This window comes from Molothrus aeneus, chromosome 18 (genome assembly GCF_037042795.1).
Source record: "Molothrus aeneus isolate 106 chromosome 18, BPBGC_Maene_1.0, whole genome shotgun sequence".
NCBI lineage: Eukaryota > Metazoa > Chordata > Aves > Passeriformes > Icteridae > Molothrus > Molothrus aeneus.
Window position 1 is genome coordinate 9,546,320 of NC_089663.1, and position 27,073 is coordinate 9,573,392.

The 27,073-nt window shown below is 55.4% G+C and overlaps 1 protein-coding gene across 1 annotated transcript in view; it reads right to left on the minus strand.

Annotated features, from left to right (window-relative positions):
- The window catches only part of MYO18B (myosin XVIIIB), a 66,558-nt gene that overhangs the window by 15,858 nt on the left and 23,627 nt on the right, over nucleotides 1-27,073 (minus strand). Inside the window, exons 20-41 of the mRNA XM_066562470.1 lie at nucleotides 26,855-27,014; nucleotides 25,627-25,810; nucleotides 24,419-24,611; nucleotides 23,737-23,846; nucleotides 22,064-22,129; nucleotides 20,632-20,760; nucleotides 20,269-20,412; nucleotides 19,098-19,187; nucleotides 17,826-17,945; nucleotides 17,605-17,713; nucleotides 17,041-17,165; nucleotides 15,343-15,497; nucleotides 14,474-14,597; nucleotides 13,721-13,915; nucleotides 13,509-13,619; nucleotides 12,500-12,604; nucleotides 9,982-10,128; nucleotides 6,477-6,590; nucleotides 5,984-6,100; nucleotides 5,237-5,320; nucleotides 3,739-3,876; nucleotides 3,357-3,542 (exon numbers count right to left, since the gene is read on the minus strand). Of these exons, the coding sequence (XP_066418567.1) occupies nucleotides 3,357-3,542; nucleotides 3,739-3,876; nucleotides 5,237-5,320; nucleotides 5,984-6,100; nucleotides 6,477-6,590; nucleotides 9,982-10,128; nucleotides 12,500-12,604; nucleotides 13,509-13,619; nucleotides 13,721-13,915; nucleotides 14,474-14,597; nucleotides 15,343-15,497; nucleotides 17,041-17,165; nucleotides 17,605-17,713; nucleotides 17,826-17,945; nucleotides 19,098-19,187; nucleotides 20,269-20,412; nucleotides 20,632-20,760; nucleotides 22,064-22,129; nucleotides 23,737-23,846; nucleotides 24,419-24,611; nucleotides 25,627-25,810; nucleotides 26,855-27,014 (2,906 nt within the window). The remainder of the gene's footprint in view (nucleotides 1-3,356; nucleotides 3,543-3,738; nucleotides 3,877-5,236; nucleotides 5,321-5,983; nucleotides 6,101-6,476; nucleotides 6,591-9,981; nucleotides 10,129-12,499; nucleotides 12,605-13,508; nucleotides 13,620-13,720; nucleotides 13,916-14,473; nucleotides 14,598-15,342; nucleotides 15,498-17,040; nucleotides 17,166-17,604; nucleotides 17,714-17,825; nucleotides 17,946-19,097; nucleotides 19,188-20,268; nucleotides 20,413-20,631; nucleotides 20,761-22,063; nucleotides 22,130-23,736; nucleotides 23,847-24,418; nucleotides 24,612-25,626; nucleotides 25,811-26,854; nucleotides 27,015-27,073) is intronic.

The following is a 27,073-nucleotide window of genomic DNA, read 5'->3' on the forward strand; positions in this document are numbered from 1 at the left end:
TCCATCACTCCCAGCCCTGTTCCATGCTTCCCAGCCCTGTTCCACCCTTCCTAGCCCTTCTCCATCACTCCCAGCCCCTGTTCCATCCTTCCACACCCCTGTTCCATCCTTCCCAGACCCCGTTCCTACTGTTCCCAGCCCCACCTCCATCTTTCCCAGCCCTTCTCCACCCTTCCCAGCCTCTGTTCCATCCCTCCCAGCCCTGTTCCATCCTTCCCAGCCCTTCTCCACCCTTCCCAGCCCCTGTTCCATCCTTCCCAGCCCCTGTTCCATCCTTCCCAGCCCCTGTTCCATCCTTCCCACCCCCTGTTCCATCCTTCCCACCCCCTGTTCCATCCTTCCCACCCCCTGCTCCATCCTTCCCATCTCCTGTTCCATTGTTCCCAGCCCCTTCTCCATCCCTCCCAGCCCCACCTCCATCCCTCCCAGCCCCACCTCCATCCCTCCCAGCCCCTTCTCCATCCTTCCCAGCCCCACCTCCATCCTTCCCACCCCCTGTCCATGTCTCCCAGCACTGCAGCCTCCCCAGGGGACACACACAATGAACACAGAGAGCAGCCTTGGGTTTAAGCTCCCCAAGGTGTAAATCCATCCCTCACTCCTCGCCATGGTCAGAGGACACCAGGGGGCTGGGGCTGGCCTGACAAGCTCTGGGTGTCAACACAGCAGCTGAGAAACGAGGAGCTGCTGCAGGCTGGGATCCAGATTTTATTGGAAAAAGAGCTCCAGCTCCAGGGAGGAAACCCAGGCTGTGCAGCCAGAGCAAAGAGTCCAGCAGGGCCAAGTCCTACCCCCATCATTACCAAATATGCTTGGAAAATGTTCAAAACCCATCCTTCTTACAAAATTCATGAGGCAGAGCCATCTGCCTGACAGCCAGCTCTCATCCCTGCTCCTCTCTGGGTGTTCCCTGCTGAATGGCACAAGGCTGCCTCCCAAGTGCCCTAAACTGGGTGGGAAAAGAAGGAGGGATGGAATGGAGACACCCTAAGCCTGGCTGGGCATGGTGGCACAGGATTTTCCACTAATAAATATGAGCTGTGAAAACAAAATACCTTATATTCTGTATATTGTATATATATTCTATATATGTATCTACATACACAGGCAGCAGCTCTTAAACAAGACAGGATTTTTAACCCAATCTCTGCCAGGAATTTGTTCCTTCAACACCCCCCCTTTTAAACCTCGACAGTGTGTGGTAAGTCCACCACCTCACCACCGTGTATTTAAGTAAGTTTTTCAAAAATTGTTAGGAGCAGAGCACGACTTAAGTAATGTCAAGTGAATAATTCAGGCTGGATTTATAATTGATGGGGGATTTAGCAGGAGCAGAGCCATAAGTGGCTTTCTATTAACTATTGATGCTCCCCACCAGGCTCCCGACAGGCTGGGCTGGGCTCCCTGATCACAGCTCTGCCCCATGTTTAATTCGAGTGCTCTTCAGAGGACACAGTCTGGGGGATGCCTCTGCTCCCAGGAATGTCACAGCAGTGCCTGGAGCCAGCTGCCATGGAGCAATCCCCATGGGAAAGCTGGGATGGGGAGCAGTGTCTGGGGGAGCCCCCCTGCTCCTTTCTCCTGCTGGTGCCAGATGACCCCAAATATCTGAGTGTCTGGATAAACCCAGAGCCCTCAGTCCTGCCTCACAAGTTCAGCTGGTTTTCAGCTCTTTGTGTCTTATTTGAGGGAGGGGCCTCTAAAATCCCTTTCAGACCTCTTTGCACACTTTATCTGGGAGAACACAAGACGCTCCTGTACCTCCCATCACTCACATCCCCAAATGAAACATTCAGAAAGCTGCTAACAAAACAGGCACAACCCCAAAAATACAGCAAAAAAGAATCCACCCCCATCCCAACAGCCAGAGAATCCACATTCCAAGCACTTCCCTTCCAGCAGAGCTGCAACAAACACCCAGTATCACAGCACCCACAGCCACTGCTCCCCAAATCCCACAGGGATCAGGGAGCCCAGAATGCCCATGGCACCTCAGCAGAGCCTCTCTCTTCTCCATCCTTCCCAGCTCCTATTCCATCCTTCCCAGCCCCTTCTCCATCCTTCCCAGCCCCTGTTCCACCCTTCCCAGCCCCTGTTCCACCCTTCCCAGCCCCTGTTCCACCCTTCCCAAACCCTGTTCCACCCTTCCCAAACCCTGTTCCACCCTTCCCAGCCCCTGTTCCACCCTTCCCAGCCCCTGTTCCACCCTTCCCAGCCCCTGTTCCACCCTTCCCAGCCATTCTCCACCTTTCTCAGCCCCTTCTCATCGCTCTGCAGAGCATCAGAGGCTGAGATCCCAGCCCATTCCATGCCGAGGGGAGGCTGGAGCAGGCAGGGCTCAGCCTGGCAGAGCAAGGGCAAAGCCTGACCCTGGTGCAGGCAGAGCATTGGGAATCATTCACACCACTCCCCTGGGGAAGGCTTGGCAGCCTCGGGGCAGAATAAATCCTGAAATCTCCTTGATTGCTAACTAAAAGATTATTGATAAAATAACTGCTCCTAATTCAGCCCTGCTGCCAGCAGAAGTGCAATATCTTTCAATTACCACTCGGGAGCGAGGCTTTCCCTTGGATTACTGGAAGAAGCAACATGAAAAGAGACCCTGGAAAGGGCTGGAAAGTGAAGGTGAATCTATTTCTGCTGCTCTCCAAAGCCAGCTGGGGCTCTGCTCACCCAGAGCAGGTTCAGCTGCTGGTTGGCACTGTCTGAGCTGCAGACACAGGGGGGGTTTGGCAAAGCCAGGAGCTCCAGGAGGAGCTGGTGCTTGGGCTGAGCCTGGCACAGCCAGCCTGGCACAGCCAGCCCTGTGGCCAGCACCCAGCACTCAGGGGCTGCTGCAGGGCCAGGGCATTTCCCACCCACTGTGGTTCTGCCTGACATCAGGAGAGCCAGCATGAGGAGCTACAGGAATGACCTAACTTGGAATCATAGGTTCACCTAGGATGGAAATACCTCCAAGATCATCCAGCCCAACTGAAACCACATCCCCAAGTGCCACATCCACACGGGAACTGCATTTCTATGGGAGCAGGCAAAGCCACCTCCTTCCCACAAAAATCCATGGAGCAGAGTGACTGTCCAGGCTCCCAGAGCAGCCATGGAGAAAGGGAACACGAGGGTCCTCAAGGACAGCTTTGGTTCAATGGTTTGGGGCTGCAGAGAGCTGCAAAGCAATGCCCTGTGCCTTCCAGAGGAGCAGCCCAGGAGCGACTCCATCCCCAGAGCCAGAGCACACAAAGGACCACACAAAAACGAATTTCTGGAGCCCTCAGAACAACCCAGGTGCTATGAGGGGTCACCTCCAAACCCCTGTGGCCATGGGACCCCCCCAAAGCCCGGCAGGATCACCCCCTCACCAGCTCCACGCGCCGGCGGCTGGACTCCAGCTCCCTCTGCACCAGCTCGTCCATGTCAGCCTTCATCTCCTGCATCCTCCTCTGGTAGTACCTGCTGCTCTCCCTCTCCCGTGCCTCCGACTCGGCCGCCTTCTCCAGCTCCTCTCCCATCTGGATGATGCTGTCCCGCAGGCGCAGCACCAGCACCTGGGGGGTGAGGGGAAGGTGAGGAGCTGGGAAGCTCCCTGTGAGCACCGAGCCACCGCTGGCTGTCAGAAACCCCCTCACAGAGAGAGCAGCAGTGCCACCAACCCCCCGGGCTGCCCCCATCCCTCCCAGCCCTTCCCAGGTGCTCCTGTCCCCACAGGTGGGGCGGTGGCACTGCCAGGTGAGGAGGGGGTACCTCGAAGCGCTTCATCTGCACGGCCTGGAAGTCCAGCTGGCTCTCCAGGTCCCGGATCCGAGCTTCCTGCCGGCTGACGATGGAGCGCTCGGCCGGGCACTGCTCCAGCTGGGCTGCCCTGGCCTGAGCTGCCTGCAGCTGGGAGAGCAGGGGCTGTGTCAGCATCAGCATCCCCCAGCCCTCTGCTCATCCCCTCTCCTGAACCCCTCTGCTGACCCCTCTGCTGACCCCTCTCCTGATCCTCTCTGCTGAGCCCCTCTCCTGAACCCCTCTGCTGACCCCCCTGCTCATCCCCTCTCCTGATCCCCTTTCCTGGACCCCTGTCACAGACACATCTTTTATGAAAAATCCTTTCCTTAGGATTTTTCCTCCTGAGAAGCTGAGAGGCCTCAGGAACAAAATGTAAACAATGGTTATCTGCTGCTGTGCAATGCAACAGGTGCATCTGGGATTGGCCCATGTTGGATGTTTCTAATTTATGTCAAATCACAGTCCAGCTGGCTCGGGCATAGAGTCCAAGCCACAAGCCTTTGTTATCATTCTTTCCTATTCTATTCTTAGCCAGCCTTCTGATGAAATCCTTTCTTCTATTCTTTTAGTATAGTTTTAATATAATATATATCATAAAATAATAAATCAATCCTTCTGAAACATGGAGTCATATTCTTGTCTCTTCCCTCATCCTCGGACCCCTGTGAGCACGGTCACAGACCCCTCTGATGGACCCCTCTGCTGATCCCCTCCCCTGATCCCATGGGCTCATCCCCTCTCCTGGACCCCTCCCCAGTCCCTCACATGCACTGGGGGTCTCTCCTGGCCCCTGAGCTGCTGTGGCCAAGCACTGCCCTCCCTCCTCAAAGAATTCCCTGCTGTTGGAGCCACACAGAACAGGCCTGACAGCAAAGTGTGGCTCTGAATGGAGAACCTGCTGGCCAGGGACATGTGTCTGGGGCTCCTTTGCTCTTCTCTCCTCACACACTCTTTGAGGACAGCGGGCATAAAAATTCACAGTTTTTGTGAAAAGCCGCCTGGGCCAGGCTGTTTCCTCAGTTCTTACACCGAGATCTCCAAAGGAAACTGCCCTTTTAGTGATCCCGTGTTCAGATTTTGAACTTGACCTAAAACTACAGGAATTTGTCTCCTTTTATCCGGCCTATCTGCAAAGCACCACCCGCTCCTCCTGCTTCTGATTCCCGGGCAGCTTAGCCACGCTCCAGTAAAGCACTTCACTTAATGGGATTACTCATGTGTTTAAAATTAAATCCCACACTCCAGGAGGGCTGGCACAGTCACAGAGGCCAGGGGGTGCAGCCCCTGCTGGTGCCCACCCTGGGGCAGCCCATCCCAGCCAGGGCAGTTCAGGAGGGGAGGAAAGAGAAGCCGGGCTGTGAATCCCAAAAATTCTGCCAGGGAAAGATTTCTCCAGCCTAAAGAGGTCCCACTCCTCATCAGGGGTGCCACAGGCTGGGCAGGAATTACCTTCTCCTGCAGGAATTACCTTCTCCTGCAGGCTCTGCTTTTCTTTCTTCACATCCTCCACCTGCGTCTGCAGCTCCCGGATCTGAGCAATGTCTGTGGCCGACTGCAGAAACAGAAAATGTGGAGTGGGAGCAGCAGGGCTCAGGGCAGAGGGCTGGTTTCTGCCTGAACCTCCTGCCACTGGGACAGTGAGTTGCTCCTGGACTGCCCTGGTGGAGCTGCATTCTCCCAGCTCACTGCAGGTTTTCCCTAAATTTTGAAACAAGTATTTGTGGATCAGGATTCTCCTTGTTCCAGACACAGGCTCCTGGATCCCTACCACCTCTGCAAGGGGCACCAGACTGTGAATTGTCAGCTTGGCCAGCCTGCCCCCCCTCCCATGGGAGTTTTGGGGTCCCTCAGCTCCCAGGAAATTCCTTTGGGAGAGCCTGACATAGTTTGGATACGGCACTGAAAGCCCCAAGGCTGTCTGGCAGCACTTTTTAACCTCTGCATGACAAAATGGTGAAAAGAATAATAAAAACAACCCAGAAGGGCAGCTGTAGGATTCCCCAAGTGTTGAAACTAAAGGCAAAACACCTCTTGAAAGGAGATTTAAAGCTGCAGGTGAGAGGATTTGGTGCTGTGAGCCTTCCCTTCCTCATCACAGCATCTCTGTGCCTCCTCACCCCTCTGTGCAGCCCCAGGTGCCACCACCAGCTCTGTGCCAGCCTGCAGGGCTTTCTGAGAGCCCTGCCAGGGTTGGAGAGGCTGCCCCAGCTCCTACCTGGGCGATCAGAGCCTTGTGCTTTTCCATGAGCTCGTTCAGGTCCTCCTGGTCCTCATCGATGCGTTTCAGCAGGTCGGCTCGCTCGTGCTGCAGCTGGAACAGCTGCTCGTCCACCTGCAGGAGGACCCACAGCTCCTGCTTCATGGATCCCACCAAATCCCCCCTGGAATACGCTGCCAACAGCCTCCAGCCCACCAGAGAGCCAGGGCAGCACCGTGGGATGCTGCTCCCTCGCAGGAATTTTGTCCACCCTTAAACCACCCCGGGGGCTGCTGTCTCCAAACAGTCCAGGTGATTTAGTGAGGAGTATCCTTGGAGACTCCGTAAAGACGCCGGGATATTTTGTAAATATCCTCAGAGGCGTAATTAACGCTCCAAGGTGATTTATTAACCAGTCTGGCAGTGCTGGTTTAGCAAAGCATCTGCCGATTGCTGCCAAACCCCCCGAGGTGGGACTGCGCCCTCCCACCTGCCCTGCCACGGAACCCACCAGGGTCTTGCTTCTGCTGAGGGTCTCCAGCTCCGTGTGCAGGTTCTCCAGCTCCTGGGCTGCTGTCTGCTGGCATCTCTGGGCCTCTGCACACTTGGCTTCACTCTCTTCCAACTGGGAAAAGGTGCAGGGGATCACCATTAAAGGAGCAGAAGCCACATGCTGATGGCGCTGTCCCCCTGTGCCACACAGCCATGCTTATTTCCACTTTCACAGGGTGTCACCCTATTTTTTTAGGTTCTTCTAAGCCTGCTGATGTTTACAGTCTTGTAACGAACCTTCTCACGCACTTTATGTAAATAACTTATTGTTTTGCATTCTTTTATAGAGGAGGAGAAGTTTGATGGGCTGTTGGTTTGTCCAGTGTCATTGGAGACTTTCACCCTCCGATCCACTGTCACTTTTGGAAATCTATAAATGTTGGAGTCAGAAATTAAACTGCCTTCTTTTTTACCTTGGAGAGTCCAGTGTCTGCATCGTTTTATTTCATGTCCTAGAGCGACAACAGGGCATTTTTCCCTGCTAAAGAACACAGAAATCTTCACGTTTTAAACCCCTGCTACTCCTCAACTTGTCTGGTTCTGGTTTACAGGGCAAGCAAAGCTTCCTTGGCACCTCCCAGCACAGACCCCAACACCACTGCCTGTCCTGGTGAGTCCAGGCACATCCTCCCTCCTCCTCCTCGGCCAGGCAGAGCTGGGATCATTAATTTGCAAAATTATGTGAATTACACGTAATTCCTGATTAGAGCAATTCATGATTCGGGGCAGTTCGCAAATGGGCTTTTCACGTGGCGTAAATTGCATTTGCAAATACACGTGGAAGATCCCATTTATAAACGCTAATTTGCTCTCGGGTTTTACAGCTCAGCCATTAAGACCACAAACGATCTTCAATGGGCTGCAAACATCTGGAAGCTGCAGCGTCATCCCGAAAACTCCCCCCTTGCCTGGGCGGAGGAGCTGTCGTAGGCTGTACCTGAACATCCAGTTCCTTCCCCTGCTCGTTGGGGTTTCTTTTTCTTTTTCTCTACGAAAAAGAAAAACAAACCCCTCTGCTCACTGCTCATTTCCCGTGCCTGGTTTCCCTGTGGAGTTCCAGGGAGCAACGGGAAAAGCTGCACATCAAGGTGAGAGTTTGAGAATTATTTTTTTTTAAACTTTCTTTTTTATCTCTCTCCCTCAAAAAAAAAAAAAAAAAAATTAAAAATTTTAAAAATGGGGGGAATAATGGAACACTATTATAACTGGAGCAATCCTCAGCTGGCTTGCCTCCATTTTTTGGGGAGGTTGAGACCTTTCTCTAGAAAAGGAAGAACTTTCTTCCATCAGCTGTAAAAATGTCTCTGTGCTTTGCTGGGATGAGTTGAAGATGCCACACAGATCAGCTCCTGGTTTCATGGCCTTTTCCGCCTGTCCAGCTGCATCCCTACTCATGGTCTGGCCTCTTCCCTGCCACAATTCCCACCTAACTCCTGATAATTCCATCAGACAGAAAAGCATCTCCAGGACCCCTCATTAAACATCAGCTTCCAATTCACTTGGTGTAATGGAATTTTCCCACTTGGGAAGAATAAATTGAAATTCCCCCCCAAAAAAATGCATAATGTATGAACTGTGGAACAACATTAGTTTGATGTGAACACCATCTGTTAAATACCTGCATAAAATGGATGCCTCAGCCTTATTAAGAAACAATGCTGCACTTCCAGCCATATGGATTTTGATTAACGGAAATGTAGCATTTTAGCAAAGTTTTTCTTCTCGTGCAGGTCCGTGGGCTGGTGTAGGATGAATTGGCTTTTGAGAAAGTCGTCATGAATGCCATTAGAAATTGTTTCAGCTTAAAGGACAGGATAATCATGTGGCATTTTAAGCACAGGCAGAGCCTCAGTGTTGGTGGCACAGCAAAAACTCCACATTCCCAAAATCCAGGCTGTTTGCTCTTCTTCAAACACAAGGGAGATGAGCAGAGGCCGTGGAATCACAGGGACAGAGAGTGACCTCCTGCCTTGCTCTGAGGACTGGGGTGTACAGGGAGCAAGAATCCCAAAATCTCAGAGTCAGAAATGCTGGGAAAGAGTTCCAAAGTCATCAAACCCAACCTGTGCCTGCTCCCCACCTTGTCAGAGCAGCCCAGAGCACTGAGTGCCACATCCAGGAATTCCTTGGACACCTCCAGGGATGGGGAATCCAAACCTCCCCGGGCAGCCCCTTCCAGTCCCTGACCACCCTTTCCACGAGGAAATTCCTCCTGATTTCCAACCTGGCACAGTTTGATGCAGTTCCCTCTCCTCCTGTCCCTGTTCCCTGGGAGCAGAGCCTGACACCCCCGGCTGTCCCCTCCTGCCAGGAGCTGTGCAGAGCCACAAGGTCCCCCCAGAGCCTCCTTTTTCCGAGGCTGAGCCCCTTTCCAGCTCCCTCAGCTGCTCTCTCCATGACTTTACTCTCTGGAGCAAAGATTTACTTCCCCAGGTGAGCTGGGCATTATTCCCCAGGGAGATGGGGCTGGACACGGCAGGATGGGCAGAGGAAGCACCTCAGCATCCATGAAGGTCCCTCAGATCAGCACATGGAAAGGACCTGAGGGCACAGCCCTGCCACATTTCCCTCCCACCAGAGACTGGGGAAAAACAGGGGCAGTGCAACCTCTCCAGCCCCAAAGTGGGATTTGGGAAACATTATGGGATTTAATGAAGTGCAGCACCACAGCACTGGGTCAATAACATTTAACAACACAAGAGTGCAAAAAGTGGCCATTCCCACTGTGGCCTGTCCCAGCCATGGCCATCTCTTGCCCAGGACATCCAGGTAAAGGCATGGACACACCTGCAGCTCCATCAGGCCCAGCTCACCTTCCCCTTCTCTCCCAGCACAGCTGCTGCTCACAGCTGTTATTTATGCACAACGACCCTCCCAATTGTGTTTGGATGTTGCTGGAGTTGCTCGTGCCTCCAGATTCGTTTGTTTCCAGGAGAAATGTGCAGAACAGATTAATTTCTGAGTGGTTTCAGAGGGCCAGCATCTTTAGCTGAGCCCCTGCTTGGCACTTGGGAATACACAGCCCTCAAGGGGATGGGCAGCTCTGTGGTGCCCCTATCCATGGCAGGGGACTAAGAGCTCACGCTGGGGTCGGGGATGTCCCCAGTGTGGTGGCGCAGAGCTGGCACAGAGCTGGCACAGAGCTGGAGCCGCTCCCCAGGTCACTCAACACCGCCGAGCTCAAATCCCCCACCCATCCCTCTCCCGCTTCCAGCATCCCTATGGCAACGCCGCCCCATCCCGGCCGTAGGAGACGCGCAGAAACGCGCCAAACAGAAGGTAATTAACAGGAAAAAAAAAGGGAAAAAAAGGGAAAAAAAACCAAAACACTTCACCAGCGTTGCCTTAATGACAGGGAAGCGCTCCTTTTCCAAGGAGACTCTCGGGTGTGCCAGCGCTCAGTTAACCGGGGCACCGGGGGATGCTCCCTGCGGCTCCCCCGCTGCCCGCGGCTCCCTCCCTACCTGTTTGCGCAGCTGTTCCAGCTCCGCAGCGCTGCCCCCGGGCCCGGCCGGGGCCGCCAGCAGCAGCTGAACATCGGCCAGGAGCGCCCGGCTCCTCCGCAGGTCCCGCCGCAGCCGCTTCTCCACGTCGAAGTCGCGGTGGCCGATCTGGGATGGGGAGAGGAGATGTCTGAGCCCTGCTGGCCCCGGGAACCTCCATCAGCACCTTCTGCCGCACCCCAAGGCGTTCCCCGCTCAATTCAGGGATATTTTGGTTAATTACACCAAAGTACTGAGTGAACACCTCCAGGATGTTCCATATTTTCCCCCATCAAAGAGATGCTCCTCTGATTTGCCCACCCTTGGTCCCCACGAGTCACATCCCCACCTGTGGCCAGAGGGACAGCCTGGCCACACCGCCACAAGGAATACCTTAAAAAACCCATCCTCTGTGCTCCCCCTGCCAGAGAGAGGGAGAGAGCAACCATGGTTACAGGGATAAAGGAATTAGAAAGCCACCAAATAAACAGGGACATGGTTTCAGCACTCAATTTCAGCATCACTGAGGTGTAAGAACATTTTCCATTTAGGTTGTTTTCCACGGCTCTCGTTTCAAACCCCTTTCCCTCTGCTATTTTCTGTTCACTGGCTAAAATCAACTGTGTGGATTTGACCTTGTGGCCTGGTTTAGAGCTGGCTGGAATTTGCTGGAACAAGAAATCATTGGCATCTCCATTTCCTTAATTAGTTTTCTGGGTTGGCTGTTTTCTTCCCATTTTTTAATGAACTGTCCTCTGCTAACCACAGGGTGTTTGCAGCACCACCACTGCTGTTCTGCCATCCCTCCAGCTGGATCCTGGACACTGCTCACACCATTTTCCTCTTGCTCAGGGTCTCTCCACAACCACAGGGGATAAATTTGGAGCCATGGCTGGAACCAGCTGCCCCCTCCCACCGCTGCAGCCCAGGATTTTTAAGTGACAAAGCCAGGATTTGATTTAATAGCTGCTGCCAAACTGTGCTTGTGTCTCACAGCAATCCCAGCTGCATGGCCCCATCTCCCCTTCCCTTACACCAGCAATGCCCTCAGGGGGCTGGGGGCTGCCAGGGCAACACCTGGGGCTGTCCTAGGGGGAGAAGGGGCCCCATCCTCCTGAGCTCCCCCAGCCCCCGCTGCCTCCTCATCCATCTCAGCTCCCCTCCCCTGAACAAGCAGGACACGTTGGACTGTTGTAGTAATCCCCTGCTTTGATACAGCATTATTTATTGTGACAGTGCCCAAAACATTTTCTAAGCCAGGAGCAGGAGGGTTGTGCTGGATAAGCCTCGTCAGACCATTTTGTGTCTGCTTGAAATATTCCCTCCCTTCCAGTGCTGCAAAGATCCCAGATTCCTCCTGTTTAGTGAACTCACAGGACTGCCAGGGCTGGTGAAATGGTGAAATGCAGCTTGTGCCAACAGCCAGAGGACACAGAGCTTGGTTTCTGTGCCAGGGTGAGTGGCATGGGGACATATGAGAAATCCTCTGGGCAGTCCTGGGGAGCAGCTGCACTGGGACACAGTGACACTGAGCTGGTGCCATCCTCAGCCCTGGCCTCTCTCAGTCACCAGAGCTCTGGGATGGCCTCCAGGTGATGCCAAAGGCTGACTACAGCCCCTCACCTGCTGACTGAACAAGAGCAGAACTGGGTGTGCTTTTTTCCACAGACTCATCAGAGAGGGAAAAGGGATTTGTTCACCAAATGTGCTTGGGATATAATTCCTCTGCAATGAGCAGGATTGGATAAACTGCTTTTCTAGGTAGCTGGATGCACTCCAGTGCTAGACCTGGCTAGTTTGACTCTCATGAAACACCAGGGAAAAGAACACACCTCCCCCTGCTTGGATTATTCTCCTGTACAAAAAGGAACAATTCCTCTCTGTGGTTCCTTACTGGGACCATGCAGCCCCTGTGTGATCCCTGCAGATCCCAGTGCCTGCTGTGGCTGGGTGGCATCTGGGACAGAAGAGGGACAGAGCCTCACGAGCAGCTGCATGTGCACCAACACCAGGCTGCTGCTCTGGCTGCACTTTTTTATCCCCATTCCTGTTTTTAGGGCACGGCTCTCGCAGACATCTTTTATGGAAAATCCTTTCCTTAGGATTTTTCCTCCTGAGAAGCTGAGAGGCCTCAGGAACAAAATGTAAACAATGGTTATCTGCTGCTGTGCAATGCAACAGGTGCATCTGGGATTGGCCCATGTTGGATGTTTCTAATTAATGGCCAATCACAGCCCAGCTGGCTTGGACAGAGAGTCTGAGCCACAAACCTTTGTTATCATTCTTTCCTATTCTATTCTTAGCCAGCCTTCTGAAGCAATCCTTTCTTTTATTCTTTTAGTATAGTTTTAGTGTAATATATATCATAAAATAATAAATCAAGCCTTCTGAAACATGGAGTCAGATCCTCGTCTCTCCCCTCATTCCAAGAACCCCTGTGAGCACGGTCACACAGGGCAGGGCCCACAAAGCAGCCCCTGGGAGGGCACTGCCCCCTTACCTGCTCACACAAGGTGCCAATGAGCCCCTCCAGGTCCTGCTTCTCGTGCAGCACCATCTGCTTCTGCTCGTGCTCCTGCTCCAGCTGCATCTCCAGCTGCCGCAGCTGCGTGGGACAAACCCAGCCCTGCTCAGTGCCCGGCCACCCCTCAAGGTGCCAGCAGGGCACAGCCACTGCCACAGGGGGGGTTTGGCACTCCCCAGGAGAGGGAGGGCACCGAGGTCTCTGCAGCCAGCACTGGGGACCGGGAATGGGCCACGTCCCCTGGAGCACCTCCTGTCCCCAGCAGTGCCAGGGACATGCAGGACACTGGGGACAGGATGGGCTGTTTGAAGCACACCCAGATGTGCCCAAAGGCTGCCCCTGCAGCTCTGGAATTGGTGTTTGCACCCATCAACTTCATGGCTCTGAGGAAAGGTTATTTTCTGGAAATCATCCCCAAGAAATGAAACACTGGAGTTGGTGCCCTTGGTGTGACTCTGGTGTTACTGGGAGCAGTGGGTCCATGTGCTGCATCACGTGTGGCTCACACACACTGTCCCCAGCAGCCCCTCCAGCCTGGCAGGGGCTCAGCCCCTGGCCCAAAGCCTGGTCTGCACCCCAAAGCTGTGACTGGGGCTCACCCCTGATCCAAAGCCTGATCTGCACCCCAAAGCTGTGACTGGGGCTCACCCCTGGCCTAAAGCCTGATCTGCACCCCAAAGCTGTGACTGGGGCTCACCCCTGGCCTAAAGCCTGGTCTGCACCCCAAAGCTGTGATTGGGGCTCACCCCTGATCCAAAGCCTGGTCTGCACCCCAAAGCTGTGATTGGGGCTCACCCCTGATCCAAAGCCTGGTCTGCACCCCAAAGCTGTGACTGGGGCTCACCCCTGGCCCAAAGCCTGGTCTGCACCCCCAGGCTGTGATGGGGGCTCACACGAGGTGATGGAGGGAAAGCAGGAACATGGACCCCTGGAAGGGCTCCTGGGGACATGGGGAGCTCTGGGGAGCACCCAGCACCAAACCTACCCTCTTCTGGCAGGACTTCTGCGTGTCCTCCAGCTCCTCGTCCTTGTCCTCCAGCTCCTTCTGGTGGATCTGCTTCATCCTCTCCATCTCCAGCTCCAGCCTCTCGTGGAGCTGAAACCCCCAGAGATGATGCACAGCCCCGAGGGGTGGGGATGGTGTTGGGCTGTCCCAGCAGGGACAGACACCCCTGGTCCCCCCCAGCCCCTCGTTACCTGCTCCAGGTGCTCCACAGCAGCTGTTTGCCTCTCCAGCTCCTTCTTCTGCTCAGCAGCGCTGCCCTCCAGGTCCCAGAGCTTCTTTTTGAGCACAGGCACCGTGTCCATGGCCCCAGGGGCGCTGAGCTCCTGCACTCGGCCAGCCAGCACGGCCACCTGCTGCTCCAGCCTGGCCACCTCAGCCTCCTTGTGCTGGGCAGAGCAAGGATCAGAGCCTGGACGCTCACACTGCACTCTCAGAATCCACAGCATTCCCAAAAACATCATCCCAACCTCTCTGGAGCAGCAGCAGGGGTTGGGCAGCCCCTGCCCCACACTGAGAGCCCCATGCCCACCTTTCCCTCTTGATCCTGGACCTCACTTCCCCACTGCCCTGGGGTGTCCCTGCAGCCCCAGCTGCCTGGGGGTGCTGGCAGCAGCCCTGGGGGCTCCCCCCACCCCAGCAGCCATGCCAGGGTCACCACGGTGGCATTTGGTGCAGCACCATCCCCAAGGTGGGACTGGGGGTAGGAATGTGAGGAAGAGCACAAGTGACCCCAGTGAAAACAGGGCTGGCCCTGATTAGCTGAATCATGGGGTGGGGATCCTTTATACATAGCAACACCCCTTCTGGAAGGAGATTTAAACACACTGAGCCGTGCTAGGAGAAATTGGAATCAAGTTTCCTGATTGCCTCTGCTCTGATTGCAAAGGTAATCAGTGCTGCTTCCAGAACTGGCTCCAAGACAGCAAAGTGGGGTCTCCTCTTACCTCCAGGCTCTGCTGCAGTTTGCCCATCTCCCAGCGGATGCTGGTGTTCTCCTGGGACAGCTTCTCACGGAGGCTCTTCTCGAAGGCAGATTGCCCCAGGGCCTGGGCTAGCTGCAGGTCAAACCTGGAGGGGAGCACAGCAAGGTCAGGAGGGACACACAGACCCCCATGCACCCCACTGGACAGGGCTTGGAGCAGTCTGGGGTAGTGGAAGGAGAATATTCACAGGGAATATTCCATAGGGATGGAACTGGATGAGCTTTAAGATCCCTTCCAACCCAAACCAGTCTGGGCTCAGACCCTGTGTCAGTCACACAGCAATGGGATGGAAAAATAACTCCCAGCAGCTGAAACAGATAAAAAACCAGCTCCATCCTTACAGCAGCTCTGTGGTGCTGTTTGCAGGAGTCCCAGGACGAGGGAAGAGATGAGGATCTGACTCCATGTTTCAGAAGGCTGATTTATTATTTTATGATATATGTTATATTAAAAGAAAATTATACACTAAAACTATACTAAAAGAATAGAGAAAGGATTTCATCAGAAGGCTGGCAAGGAATAGAAAGGAAAATGGAATGATAATAAAATCTTGTGACTGACCAGAGAGTCTGAGACAGCTGGACTGTGATTGGCCATTAATTAAAAACAACCACATGAGACCAATCACAGATGCACCTGTTGCATTCCACAGCAGCAGATAATCATTGTTTACATCTCATTTCTGAGGCCTCTCAGCTTCTCAGGAGAAAAGATCCTAACAAGAGGATTTTTCATAAAACACATCCACAACACAGCTCCTCACCCACCCCAACCCCTCCCCATCCCCTGCCTCCTTTGCTCCAGCACCCCCAGCCCTGCCCATTCCTTACCTCTTCTGCCTCTTCTCCAGCTCGTGGCTGCGGCTCTGCTGGCTCTCAGCCAGCACCCGGGCATCCTCCAGCTCGCAGGCCAGGCGCTGGCAGCGCCGCCGCAGCCGCTGCGCCCCGTCCCGCGCCGCCTGGCACGCTGCCCGCGCCTCAGCCAGCTGCAAGGGCCACACGAGGGGCTGTGCCACCAGGGAGGGACACACGGACCCCCTGCACCCCACTGAGGATGGACACGTGCGCCCCGTGGAGCAGGGATCTCGTAGAGCCCGTGGTGCAGGCAGCCCATAGAGGAGGGACAGGGGGATGCCACACAGGAGGGACCCCATAGACTCTGTGGCAATTCACAGAGGAGGGACCCCACTGCACACACAGCTCACAGAGGAGGGACCCCACACAGGAGGGGCCCCATAGACTCCACGGCACACTCAGTTCAGGGGAAGGACCCTTAGACCCCACTCACCCCACAGAGGAGGAGCCCCACATACCCCACACCACATACACCCCACAGAGGAGGGACATGTGGACCCCACACAGGGACCCCATAGACTCCATGGCACACTCAGTTCAGGGGAAGGACCCTTAGACCCCACTCACCCCACAGAGGAGGAACCCCACACACCCCACAGAGGAAAAACCCAACAGACCCCACATCACACACACCCCACAGAGGAGGGACCCCACAGACCCCACAGCACACGCACCCCACAGAGGAGGGATACAAGGACCCCACACCCCCCCACAGAAGAAGAACCCCACTGACAGCACACGCACCCCACAGGGGAAGGGCCCTTGGACCCCACACACCCCACAGAGAAGAAACCCCACTGACCCCACACCCCCTGGATAAGATCCCCACCAGGACTCAGCCTCACTGCAGTCCCCAGGGCTGGTTCACCCAGGGATTTTTCACCAAACAAGGACAGCCCGAGGTGCTGTATCCCCTCCAGCTCCAGGCACCCTCCGAGTGCCTGCAGCATCCCAGCCCCTCCTGCTGAGTCAGCAGAGCTGCCCCGGGACGATGCCTGATCCCATTTCTCTGCAAAAAGGACTGGAATCCCCAAGGATTCCCGCTGTGTTTGGGACAGACACTCAGAGCTCTCCCACGCCAGGGAATGGAGTCGTTAAGGAACGACTTTAAATAAGCAAAATCTTGCATTAATGAAGCCTGTAATTCCAAACTAACTGAGAGCAAATGGGCTGCTTCGCTTTACCCAAGCTCCTAAAACTCAGCTTCTTTCTTATTACTATTTAATGGACCATGAGAAATCTTTATTTCTTTGTTTTATCCTTATGGGAAGTGACCTGGCTCCCAGGCACTGCTCGGGGAAGCACATTGGCTTTTTCCCTCCTCAGGGCAAAGCTCGGGAGCTGCCAGCTCTTTGTGTGACAGATGGGGAGAGCAGAACCCTGTACAGCTCCTGAAGCCAAAGCAGCACCAAGAGCCACCACTGAAAACCCCCTGCCCACAGCTCCTCACCCTCTGCCCACGCTCACACTTGACCGAGGTGGAATTTTGCTATTTCTGAGGCTCAAACCTGTAGAAAATATCTGGTTTTTGTGGTCAGTGGGAGCAGCAGCAAGAAGCAGATGCAACGCTGAGCCTCAGCCCTGCAAAGCTCCTGGGAGCAGGGAGAGGAATATCCCTAGGATAGCCCTGCTGCCGTGGGTGTCCCTGTCCCCTCCTGGGCTGGCAGCACTTGCCTTTTGCTCCAGCCCTGTCCTGGTGCCCAGCTCTGCCTCCAGCCGCTCCTCCAGCTGCGCCAGCCGCTTCCGCAGGAAAACGATCTCGGTCTGGGCACAGTCAAACCTCACCTGCCACTCGTCCTCTGCCAACGAGAGACACCCAGGGTGGGTGCTGGGAGCCTGACCAGCCCCTGTGGCCCTGCTGGGGGCAGGGGAGGGGATGCACAAGGCACTGACACCAGCGCACAGCTTACGCGGATCTGCTTTGTGTGCCCCACTCACACAGAGCACATGCCCTGCCTCAGGCACAGCTTGTGTGCCCATCCCATCCCAGCACTGCCAGCAGCACCCTGGGGCACAGCACACCAGCCCCATGCCAGATCCAGAGCTGTGTCCCCAAGCTGTCACTGCCAGCTCCCGCTGGATGAGCAATGCAGGGTGACAGAACGCTCCGGAGTGGCCAGGGGCTGCAGAGTGGCACTGACTCTGGGGCGGGGGACAAACCTCTGCCCTCTTCTCTGTGGCCCCACAGGTCAGGCTGGATTCCCAGAGCATGCACTGCCTCTGGAGGGACATCCCTACCTCCTCCAGAGCCGCTGATCTTCATCTCACGCAGCTGCACCAGCTGCTGCGCCTCTTCCAGCTGCTTCTCCACCGACTCCAGTTTCTTCTGCACTTGGTCGTGCTTGCTCTGGGGAAGGGAGGAAGGCAGCAGCTCTACCCAGCTCTGGGGCACTCAGGAGAGCTGTGTCAGGGGGATGGCAAGGTCGCTGTCCCCGCACAGGGGCTCGGGGCTGTGGTACCTGCAGCTCCTGCAGCTCGCGGGTGCCCCGCAGCCGCTCCGCCCGCTCCCCGTCCAGGGCCTGGCAGGTGACATCGCCCTTGTAGCGCTCATCCGACAGCTCCGTGGTCAGGTCGATGATCTGGGGGAGAAGGGGGGCAGTCTGGGCATGGCTGGGGGGGTTTCTGCCACGCCACAGCCATCCTGAGAGCTCTGCCTTGGTCTCAGGAGTGCACAGCAGCACTGGCCAGTGTCACCAGTGGGAGCCCAGGCTCCTGCCTGGCAGCTGCCTGTGCCACGCTGCCTGCACTGCAGGGCTCATCACAGCTCTCCATTGTCCTACTTTATTGCATTAAATTTGCTTTGAAACCAGGAGCAGAAGGGGAGAATTATTAATCCAGAAAATCAATTCCATTTTCCGCAGAGCAGACGGGCACATGGTCCTTCCTGCTCAGCCAGTCCAGCGAGGGGCTGCAGAGCCACAGGAAAACACAGCATTCCAACACTCCTCTCCTGTGTCTGACAGCATTTTAAGGCACCTCACATTGTGCAGGCTCCTTAGGGAGTCCCACAAGCTTAACCCAGTAAGGAAATCCCACAGGATTTCTCTCCCTGGTGTTTTCCTAGGTCTGCCTTGAGGCAGTTGCCTCGCTCAGCATTCCCAAAGGGCTTAAACTAAACCATCTTTGCCCCCTTTTCCCAGGGATGAGGAGGGTCCTGGCCTTGGGGGCTGCTGGCTGCAGCCTAGACCCAGCTCAGCCCTGCTGCAGCCAAGGGAGCTGGGAAAACCCAGGGTATTTATAGAAACCTTGGGAGCTCCTTCTCCTCGTGATGCTTGGCAAAATCCCAGGCACAATCACAAGGAGCTGCGTCTCCAGGAGCAGAGCCCACAGAGGACCAGCAGCCAGCTGGGAGCATGAAATCCCTGCATGGCTTGGGCTGGAAAGGACCTTAAAGCCCATCCAGGACTTTAAGGGACACCTTCCACCAGCCCAGGTTGCTCCCAGCCCCATGCAACCTGGCCCTGGATACTTTCAGGGATGGGGAAGCCACAGCTTTTCTGGGCAGCCTGGAGTGATGCCAGCCTGGAATTCTGCAGCTGGACACTGCAGCCTGTCCAGAATCCTGTCCAGGGGACCATCCCTGCCCATGGCTCCTCCTGCTCTGCTGGAACTGCTGCTCCTGTTCATCCCCATCAGCTCCTGTCCCAGCCTGGCCAAACAGGGCTGTGGCAGAAGTTTTGGGGTCTGTATCAGATGTTTTGGGGTCTGTCCCAGAGGTTCTGGGGCTGTACCTTGCTCTCCAGACTCTCTGTAGTCTGTCTGAGCTCGCTGCATGCCTGCTCGGATTTTTCCAGCTTCCTTCTCAGCGCCGCCAGCTCCTCCTAGGGAAGATTGGAAAAAAACACAGAGTTCCAGCATCCTCGGTTTATTTATGAAAACCTTGTTTTCTGCTCAAAATAAGTGGAAGAGACAGAGCTGCCTTATTAATAAAATTTACCAGGCAACTTTGAAGGCTGCTCACTGCAAATTGCCAGGACTACAGCTCCTGACATGAATTCCATCGGAGGGAATGTCAGCTTTGCTGTGTGTGGAGCATGTTTTATGAGAGAGCAGCAAACCTCAAAAGCCTGGGATGAGCAGCCAGGGGCCTGGATCATGCCCAGGGAGTGTCCCAGGGCCCTGGCAGGTATCAGAGCACGGTGCAAAGGCACGGTGTTGGCTGTGATTCCTTCCCAGGCAGCAGGAGCTCCTCCATGCAGCCTTGTCCTGCTTTGATGTCCAACACTGAGCATGCAGAGTGGTGATAAAAACAGAGGTTAACAGATGATGGGGCCTGATGGATCCCAGGTGGGTTTGGAGACAAAAACAGAGGCTTGGGCAGCTTTTATTTCATCTGAGCCAGCCTGAAAACATCTTGTTAAAACCTCACTAAGGCAAGAGGAGGAGTGGGACTCCAGGGAAGATGGGAATTTAGCACAGGTCTCAGAGGGTGCAGAGGGGTGAAAGGAGCCTTTCCTGGGACAAAAAAATGTCCATTAGCATCTCCCATCACCCAGGGCAACACAGGTGGATGCCAGCACAGCAGTGGGGACAGCACAGAGTGGAGTCCCCTCTGTCCACAGGGGTGTTGGAATGCTCATCTCTCAGCACCCCACAGGCTGACAAACCCATCCCCAGGGGTTTGGCTCTGACACAGCCCCTGGAGCTTGCAGAGAGCGTGAGGAGGGTAGTGGGGGATCCCTGGACCCCATCAAATGGGGTTTGACTGCGGGGACATGGTGTGTTTGCTACTGTCCCTCTAAGCAAGAAGTCACTTCTCCCTCCACAGCTCTGCAGAACGCGTGGAGTCAGAAATTGAACTTCCTTTTGTTTTACCTTGGAGATTCCAGTGCCTGCATCATTTTATTTCGTGTCCTGTAGTGACACTGCCCTGTCCCGCCCATCCCAGCCCTTGGCACTCACCTCCTTAGCACGGAGCTGCTCCTCAGCGAGGTTCACGCTGAGCAGGGGCCTCAGGTGGCTCAGCAGCTGCCACCAGGGCCAGTGCCTGACAGCCTGGAACACCTGCAGGTTCTTCTGGATGCAGCGGATGGCCAGGCGCTGGATCTGTGGGGACACAGCAGGGATGGCCCCCACCCAGCCAGGGAGCACCAGGATGGGACACCAGGCTGGACAGGGAAAGGGGCAGAGGAGCTCAGGGATGGCAGCACAGCATCTCATGGCTGCAGGGGAAAGCTTCAAAGGAGCTCAAAAAGATCTTATTTGGGTGCTGTGGGCCACATGCCAGGTATGGGCTCAGGTGTCCCCAGCCCACAGGATGGGTACCTTCAGTCTCTTGAACTTCTGGCGGCTGAGGAAGCCCTTGCAGGCAGCCTGGAGCAGAGTCATCTTCTGGGCTATCAGCTTGTCCCGCTGCTTCTCCAGCCTGGAGATCACCCCTGGCTTCAGGAACACCTGGAAGCAAGGAACAGGTCACACACCCCAGGTCAGGGCTGGAAACTCTCCCTCCTCCTTCAGAGAGACATTGACCATCACAAGGTGCAATTCCTCAAAACTTTTCCTGTGGGATGCTGCCCTTTCTTCTCACTCTGGGGTTGGATGGATGGATGGATGGATGGATGGATGGATGGATGGATGGATGGATGGATGGATGGATGGATGGATGGATGGATGGATGGATGGATGGATGGATGGATACCCCCACTGACAGAGGATTCTAACAGGTGACACTCAGATGCACACAGGTAACAGCAATGATGTGTTACAATAGAAAAACCAAAATAAACCAGATTGTTTTCTTTCTCTGAAACGCCTCAGCAATGGCACAGTTTTGCTGATGCCATCAGACCCAGGCCAGTATCAATCTCTGAGTATCTGAAGTGTCTCTGGGTCACTGCTGGGAGAAGCTCCTGGAATCCAGGATCAGGAGCTCCCAACCATTTGCACGGCGCAGCTTTAATAACCCTGAGTGACCCGGGCGAGGCCGGGGCTGTGCTGAGAGAGCTGCGCTTCAGCCATGCCAAACTGAATCACAGCACAACCCCAAGGAAAGTGGCTCTCTCATGAGCTGATGCCATGATTGCTCCACCACCCATTCGATTGCCTCATTAATGTCTGAATTAACTCCCCAAGCCTGCGAGTTTCACAGCTGGTACAAAATCAATGCTCAAAGCGACGGGGAAGCGAACCCGTCCCTAACGAAATGTGACCGGGGCTGCCACCGTGCTATTGATTAAAACGAGGGTTCCAGAGAGGAGATAATTACAAACTGCTCAGTGCAGGATAAAAGAAAGTCATTTTGCTCCACGGAACCGTTCCGTGAATTCTTTCTTTACAAACTCCAGAGCTGAAGGCAAGCACACACGTGAAATTAATTTTTCTTTCAGACCATCATGCTGAAGTTCAAATGTGGTTGCTGTGACAGTTCCTGCTCTGCAGCAAACCCACAAGCTGCCCAAGCCCCCTTCCCTCCCAGGAGACATCAATGGTAATTAGGGACTTAAATACCACCAGGGGCTGGCTGGATTTTGGTAATTAGGTACAGGATTTACCCTGGGTTCTGCTTTCAGATGAGAATTAGGAGGCTTTGCTCTGATATTTAGCGAGTCTCGGTTTCCCAGCCCACCTAGTGCCACATGCAGCAGTGGAGGAGAGCCTTTGTCCCCAGTTTGAGGAACTTTGGGCTGCTGGGGAGCCTGGCATGGGGCTGTGCCCACACACACCAGAGCAATGGGGGAGCAGGGCACAGTGGTGGTACCTGGGTGCGTCCTATGGCAACGCTCTTCTTCTCCAGATCCAGCGCCTGGAACAGCTCCTCGATAGCCTACAGAGAAGGGACACATCATGGGACTGCTGAGGAAACACCCACACCCTGCTGGGAGCTGCTGAAATGGGGTGCAGAGACCCCCAGTCCTCGTGGGCACCCAGCGAGGGCTCACCCAGCCCTGCCCTCCTTTCCTCCTCCCCTTGCCAAAGCCCAGTCCCAAGTCCCAGGGCAAGGACTTTCCTCCCCCAGGGTTTTCAGCAGGGTGGGGAGCAGAGATCTGCAGCTGCAGGTGAGATTCTCCTCCTTTTGCTGCCATCCCTGGTCTGGCAGAGCCTTGGTGCATGGGCAGGAGGTGACAGAGGGGACAGTGCCTGTCCCAGCACCCTCCAGCTGCACTCAGTGCTCCCCTCCTGCCCACCTCACCAACAGCTCATCCCATGGAGCCAAAACCAGGGGGAAGGGCTGAGGTCCCCCCTGAGCGCACAGCACAGAACTCCTGGAGGATTCGAGCAGGAGATTATCCCAAGGAGAAGCCTGAACTCAATTACTCCAAGCTTTGGACCAGAACATGAACACAACAGCAGCAACATCAGCCACCCCTCTGGGGCAGCCACGCTGTCTGGATGGGTGGTTTGAAAGCCCCAGGGCTGCAGAAATTGTAACAAAACTCCTCTGCTATCACCTCACTCCACACAACATCATCTCATCTGCTCCCTGAAGGACAAACCCACAGAAGGAATATTCCACCACAGACCCAGGAGCAGCAGGATTGCACCCCATGCCTCACCAGCTGCCGTGCAAGGAGGGCATGGAGCACAGCAGGGAATGAGATAAGGATCACAGAGCACAAACACCGTGCCAGGCTGAGGAAGCAGCAGAGCTGTGAGCACAGCAGACCAGTTCCTGTGCCTGGTCTGGTGGCACTGCTGGGAGCAGGAGTGGTGCAGGGCTGTGCAGGACAGTCCCACCCCAGCACAAGCACAGGGCCAGCTCTCGCTGTCCCCTCACAGCTGAGCCTCTCTCCTGCTCCAGAGCCAGGTTCATGCTGTGTCCTAGGCAGCATTTCCCAGCTGACAAACCCCTGTGGCAGCAAGCTCCAGGGAGGATGGGATTTTCCAAATCCCCTGCTTACACGCTGCTGACAAGGCACCCTCTGCCTCCGACAGCATTTCATGGCAATATTGACCTTTCCCAATTGTCAGACTTGTCTTATTAAATCCCGAGGTCTTAACTGCCTTTGCATATGCTGGCTGCAGTTTGCACAGCACAGCACGTGCCCAGCTTTAATTCAGCTCCTCTCAGCTCTTGGTGGCTCATCCACAGCCTTATTCCAGGCATGGCTTTGCGCTGGTTTTGCTACAGATTTACTCAGAAACAAATAAAACTGGCAGGTGCCCAGATGCCCTCCTGAGCTCTTTTGGCTGCCAGCATCACGGGGTGAGGTGAGGAGTCACCCCGGGCTGCAGGTGATGCCCAGTGCTCAAAAGATTCCACAGTCCCTGCTCTCTTGGGTCTCTGGGAATGTTGCCTGGCTCGTCCTCAGTTTTTTGGGAGCCAGGGAGAGGGACTGGACCACAGCAATGCCCACATCCTCCTCTCAGCTCTGGCATCATCACAGCCCCACTGGGGGTCTCAGCCCGTGCCCCCCAGCCCAGCACACACACCTTGCTCTCATCTGGCACCTCGTAGGCAGAGTTGTGCTTCTTCATCACCTCGGGAGCCAGCACCTGGAAGCGCCTGCGGAACTGGGTGAGGAGCAGCCGATCCGAATAGCCTGGGGGCACACAGGGCTCTTGGGGGCTGCACCACACCCAGGGCATGATCTGAACAGCCTGGGGGCACACGGGGCTGTTGGGGGCTGCACCACACCCAGGGCATTGGCACACTGGGGAGGGACCTGCTGGGACATCCTGTGCACGTCAAAGGGCACCAGGGGTGGAGGGGACATGGGGAACTGCCTTGAGAGAGGAAATCCCTGCAGCCAGGGCAGGGAGAGGGCACTGAGATGAGTTTGAGGTGGCCAGATGCCACCCCAGCACCTTGTGTGAGACAGGACATGCCCCTGGGCCTCCTGCACTGCTCCCTGTCCCCATGGCATGGGCTGTGGGCAGTGCAGGTCCAGCCTGATGCTCCACTAGAGCTGCAGCCACAGAGCTCAGGCAGGAGAGGGGCTCAGAACGCCTCCAAAAAGCAGGAATATAAATGGAGGAGAATTTCTGAACAGGGAATTTCTGAAGGAGGAGGGATTCCTTGCCCGCTGGTGAGAAGCAGGTGATGAGCAAAGGCTGAGCAGGGGCAGGGAGCTGCAGGTGGGACGGGCATGGGCCAGGAAGGGTCTGGACATACCGACACGGTGGAGGCGCAGGGCATCCAGGAGCTGGGTCCCCTCCAGCTGTGTCCTCAGGGCCACCACATCCAGCTGTGGGGCTGCATCTGGTGGCGCTGGGGGCCGAGGGACCGGCCCTTCCCAGCCCATCCCTGGGAGGAGGCAGTGCACAAAGTGCAGCTGGGAGCGTCGGAGGAGGTTGGTGAGGGCGTCCTGCAGGGTGGCAGAGGTCAGTGGGGACAAAGGGTCAGCGTGTGCTGGCACTGGGAAAGGCTCCCTGTGCCACCTGCAGGGCGTCTGGGTAGGTGGAGGGGTCAGCTCTGTGTTGGGAACTGCCTCAATCAGAGGGTGAACGCGGGTGGTGAGCAGGACGCTTCCTCCTGATGTGCCACATGTTCAAGTGATGGCCAGAAAATGTACCAGGATTTGTAGAAATACCAGGATTTGTAGAATCATGGAATGGTTTGGACTGGAAGGATTAAAAATCATTGAGGTTGAGGGATGCTGGGCAGGGGGTTTGCCAGGGACAGGCAAGACCCCAGAACGGGCTGGCCAGGGACTCAGCAGAGCCTGAGCCTCCTCTCCTGAGAGAGTTTGGCCACTTAATGAGGTGTGAGAGCAGCAGGAGCCTGGCAGTGCCCAGCGCCCAGGGCTGGCTACAGTCTGAGCACTAAAGAGAATTAAAGCAGCGAGGTGCTGGTGTAATCTGGGTGTGATCTGCGTGTAAATGGTGTGTAATCTGCGTGTAAACTGTGGGAGATCTGTGTGTAAACTGTGGGAGATCTGTGTGATCTCTGTGTCATCCGTGTGAGATCTGTGTGTGATCTGTCTGATCTGTGTGCAGTCTGTGTGAGATCTGAGATCTGTGTGAGATCTGTGTAAACTGTGTAATCTCTGTGATCTGTGTGTAAATTGTGTGTGATCTGTGTGAGATCTGTGTGAGATCTGTGTGTGATCTGTATGTAAACTGTGTGTGATCTGAGATCAGTGTGTGATCTGTGCGCCGTCCGTGCCTGATTTCTTTGCCTGGGGGCTCTCCCCGAGTGCCAGCAGCCCAGCACAGCCCAGCGCATCACCGCCGGTGGCCACAGCCCCAGCGGGGACGGGCAGTATCTCCCTACTGGGGGTGCAGACACCCCTGTAAGGCACCGTATCCAAGACAAACCCCCCCCGGGTACCACCACGCCGCGTGTCACCACCCCCGCGTCCCGCATCCGCTGCCACTCACCGCCTGCAGCTTGATCTGCGCGCACACCGACCTCTTCCTCACGGCGGCGAAGCTGCTGGCGAAGGTCTTCCTCAGGCAGGCGTTGCGGTGCAGGGCGGCCTGGGAGCGCCCCTCCAGCCCGGCCAGGGCAGGGCAGCACAGCGGAGCCGCCGCCCGAGCCCGCACCAGCTCCCGCACCGCGGATCTGCGGGATGGACACACAGACACACACACGGAGCCCGGGTCGGCATCCCGGCTTCTTCCACGGGGATGCAGCACCCAGCGCCCCACATTCCAAACTGGGGGTGTGTCGCAGACATCTTTTATGAAAAATCCTTTCTTTAGGATTTTTCCTCCTAAGCTGAGAGGCCTCGGGAGCAAAATGTGAACAATGGTTATCTGCTGCTGTGGAATGCAGCAGGTGCATCTGGGATTGGGCTCATGTGGTTGTTTCTAATTAACGGCCAATCACAGCCCAGCTGGCTCGGACAGAGTCCAAGACAGAGCCTTTGTTATCATTCCTTCTTATTCTATTCTTAGCTAGCCTTCTGAAGAAATCTTTTCTTCTATTCTTTTAGTATAGTTTTAATGTAATATAAATAATAAAATAATAAATCAAGCCTTCTGAAACATGGAGTCAGATCCTCGTCTCTTCCCTCAACCTGAGACCCCTGTGAACACGGTCACAGTGTTGCTCTGAGGTGTGCAATAGGGTGATGGGACACTTGCACCCTCTCCATCCTCCCTGGTTGGAGCATGGAGGTGTTCTCTGCTCTGTTAAAGTTTCCCTGGGTTGAAGCCCAAACCAAATGAGCCAGGAGCATGCAAGCAGAAGGTTAAAATCCCCCTGTGTGCACAGACACCTGCAGCACTTCAGTTCCCTTTCAATTCCAATTTCGTTTGCAAGGCTGCTCAAAGCAGAGGGAAAAACCTGGGCAGCTGCTGGGGAAGCCTCACATTTCTGACTTGTGCAGAGACACCTTCCACTAGCCCAGGTTGCTTCAGGCCCTGTCCAACCTGGCCTTGGACACTTCCAGAGATGGAACAGGGCTTTACCACCCTCACAGCCAGGAAATTCTCCCCAAAATCCCACCTAAAGCTGCCTTCTGCAGTGGGAAACATTCCCCGCTGTTCACACAAGAGATGCCCCACTCCACCCTCGGTCTCCAGAGCTGGGGCAGGTTTGAACTCAGGGCAGGGGCACCCCCAACACCCTCCCACGGGCACTGTGGCACCTCCTGGCACTTACACCGTGGAGTTCTGCAGCACCTGGATGGCATTCTGGGCCGACAGGTTGAACTTGGCCTTGCTGACCCAGCCCGTGAGGTCGTAGCGCACGGGGGCCGTGCCCAGCTGGTGGCAGATCTCGAAGTGCAGCGTCTGCTCACACCTGCGCAGGTGCCCCTCACCTGTGGCAGTGACAGCACCCCAGGACCAACCCAGAAAAAAAACCCAGTGAGGGGTTGAA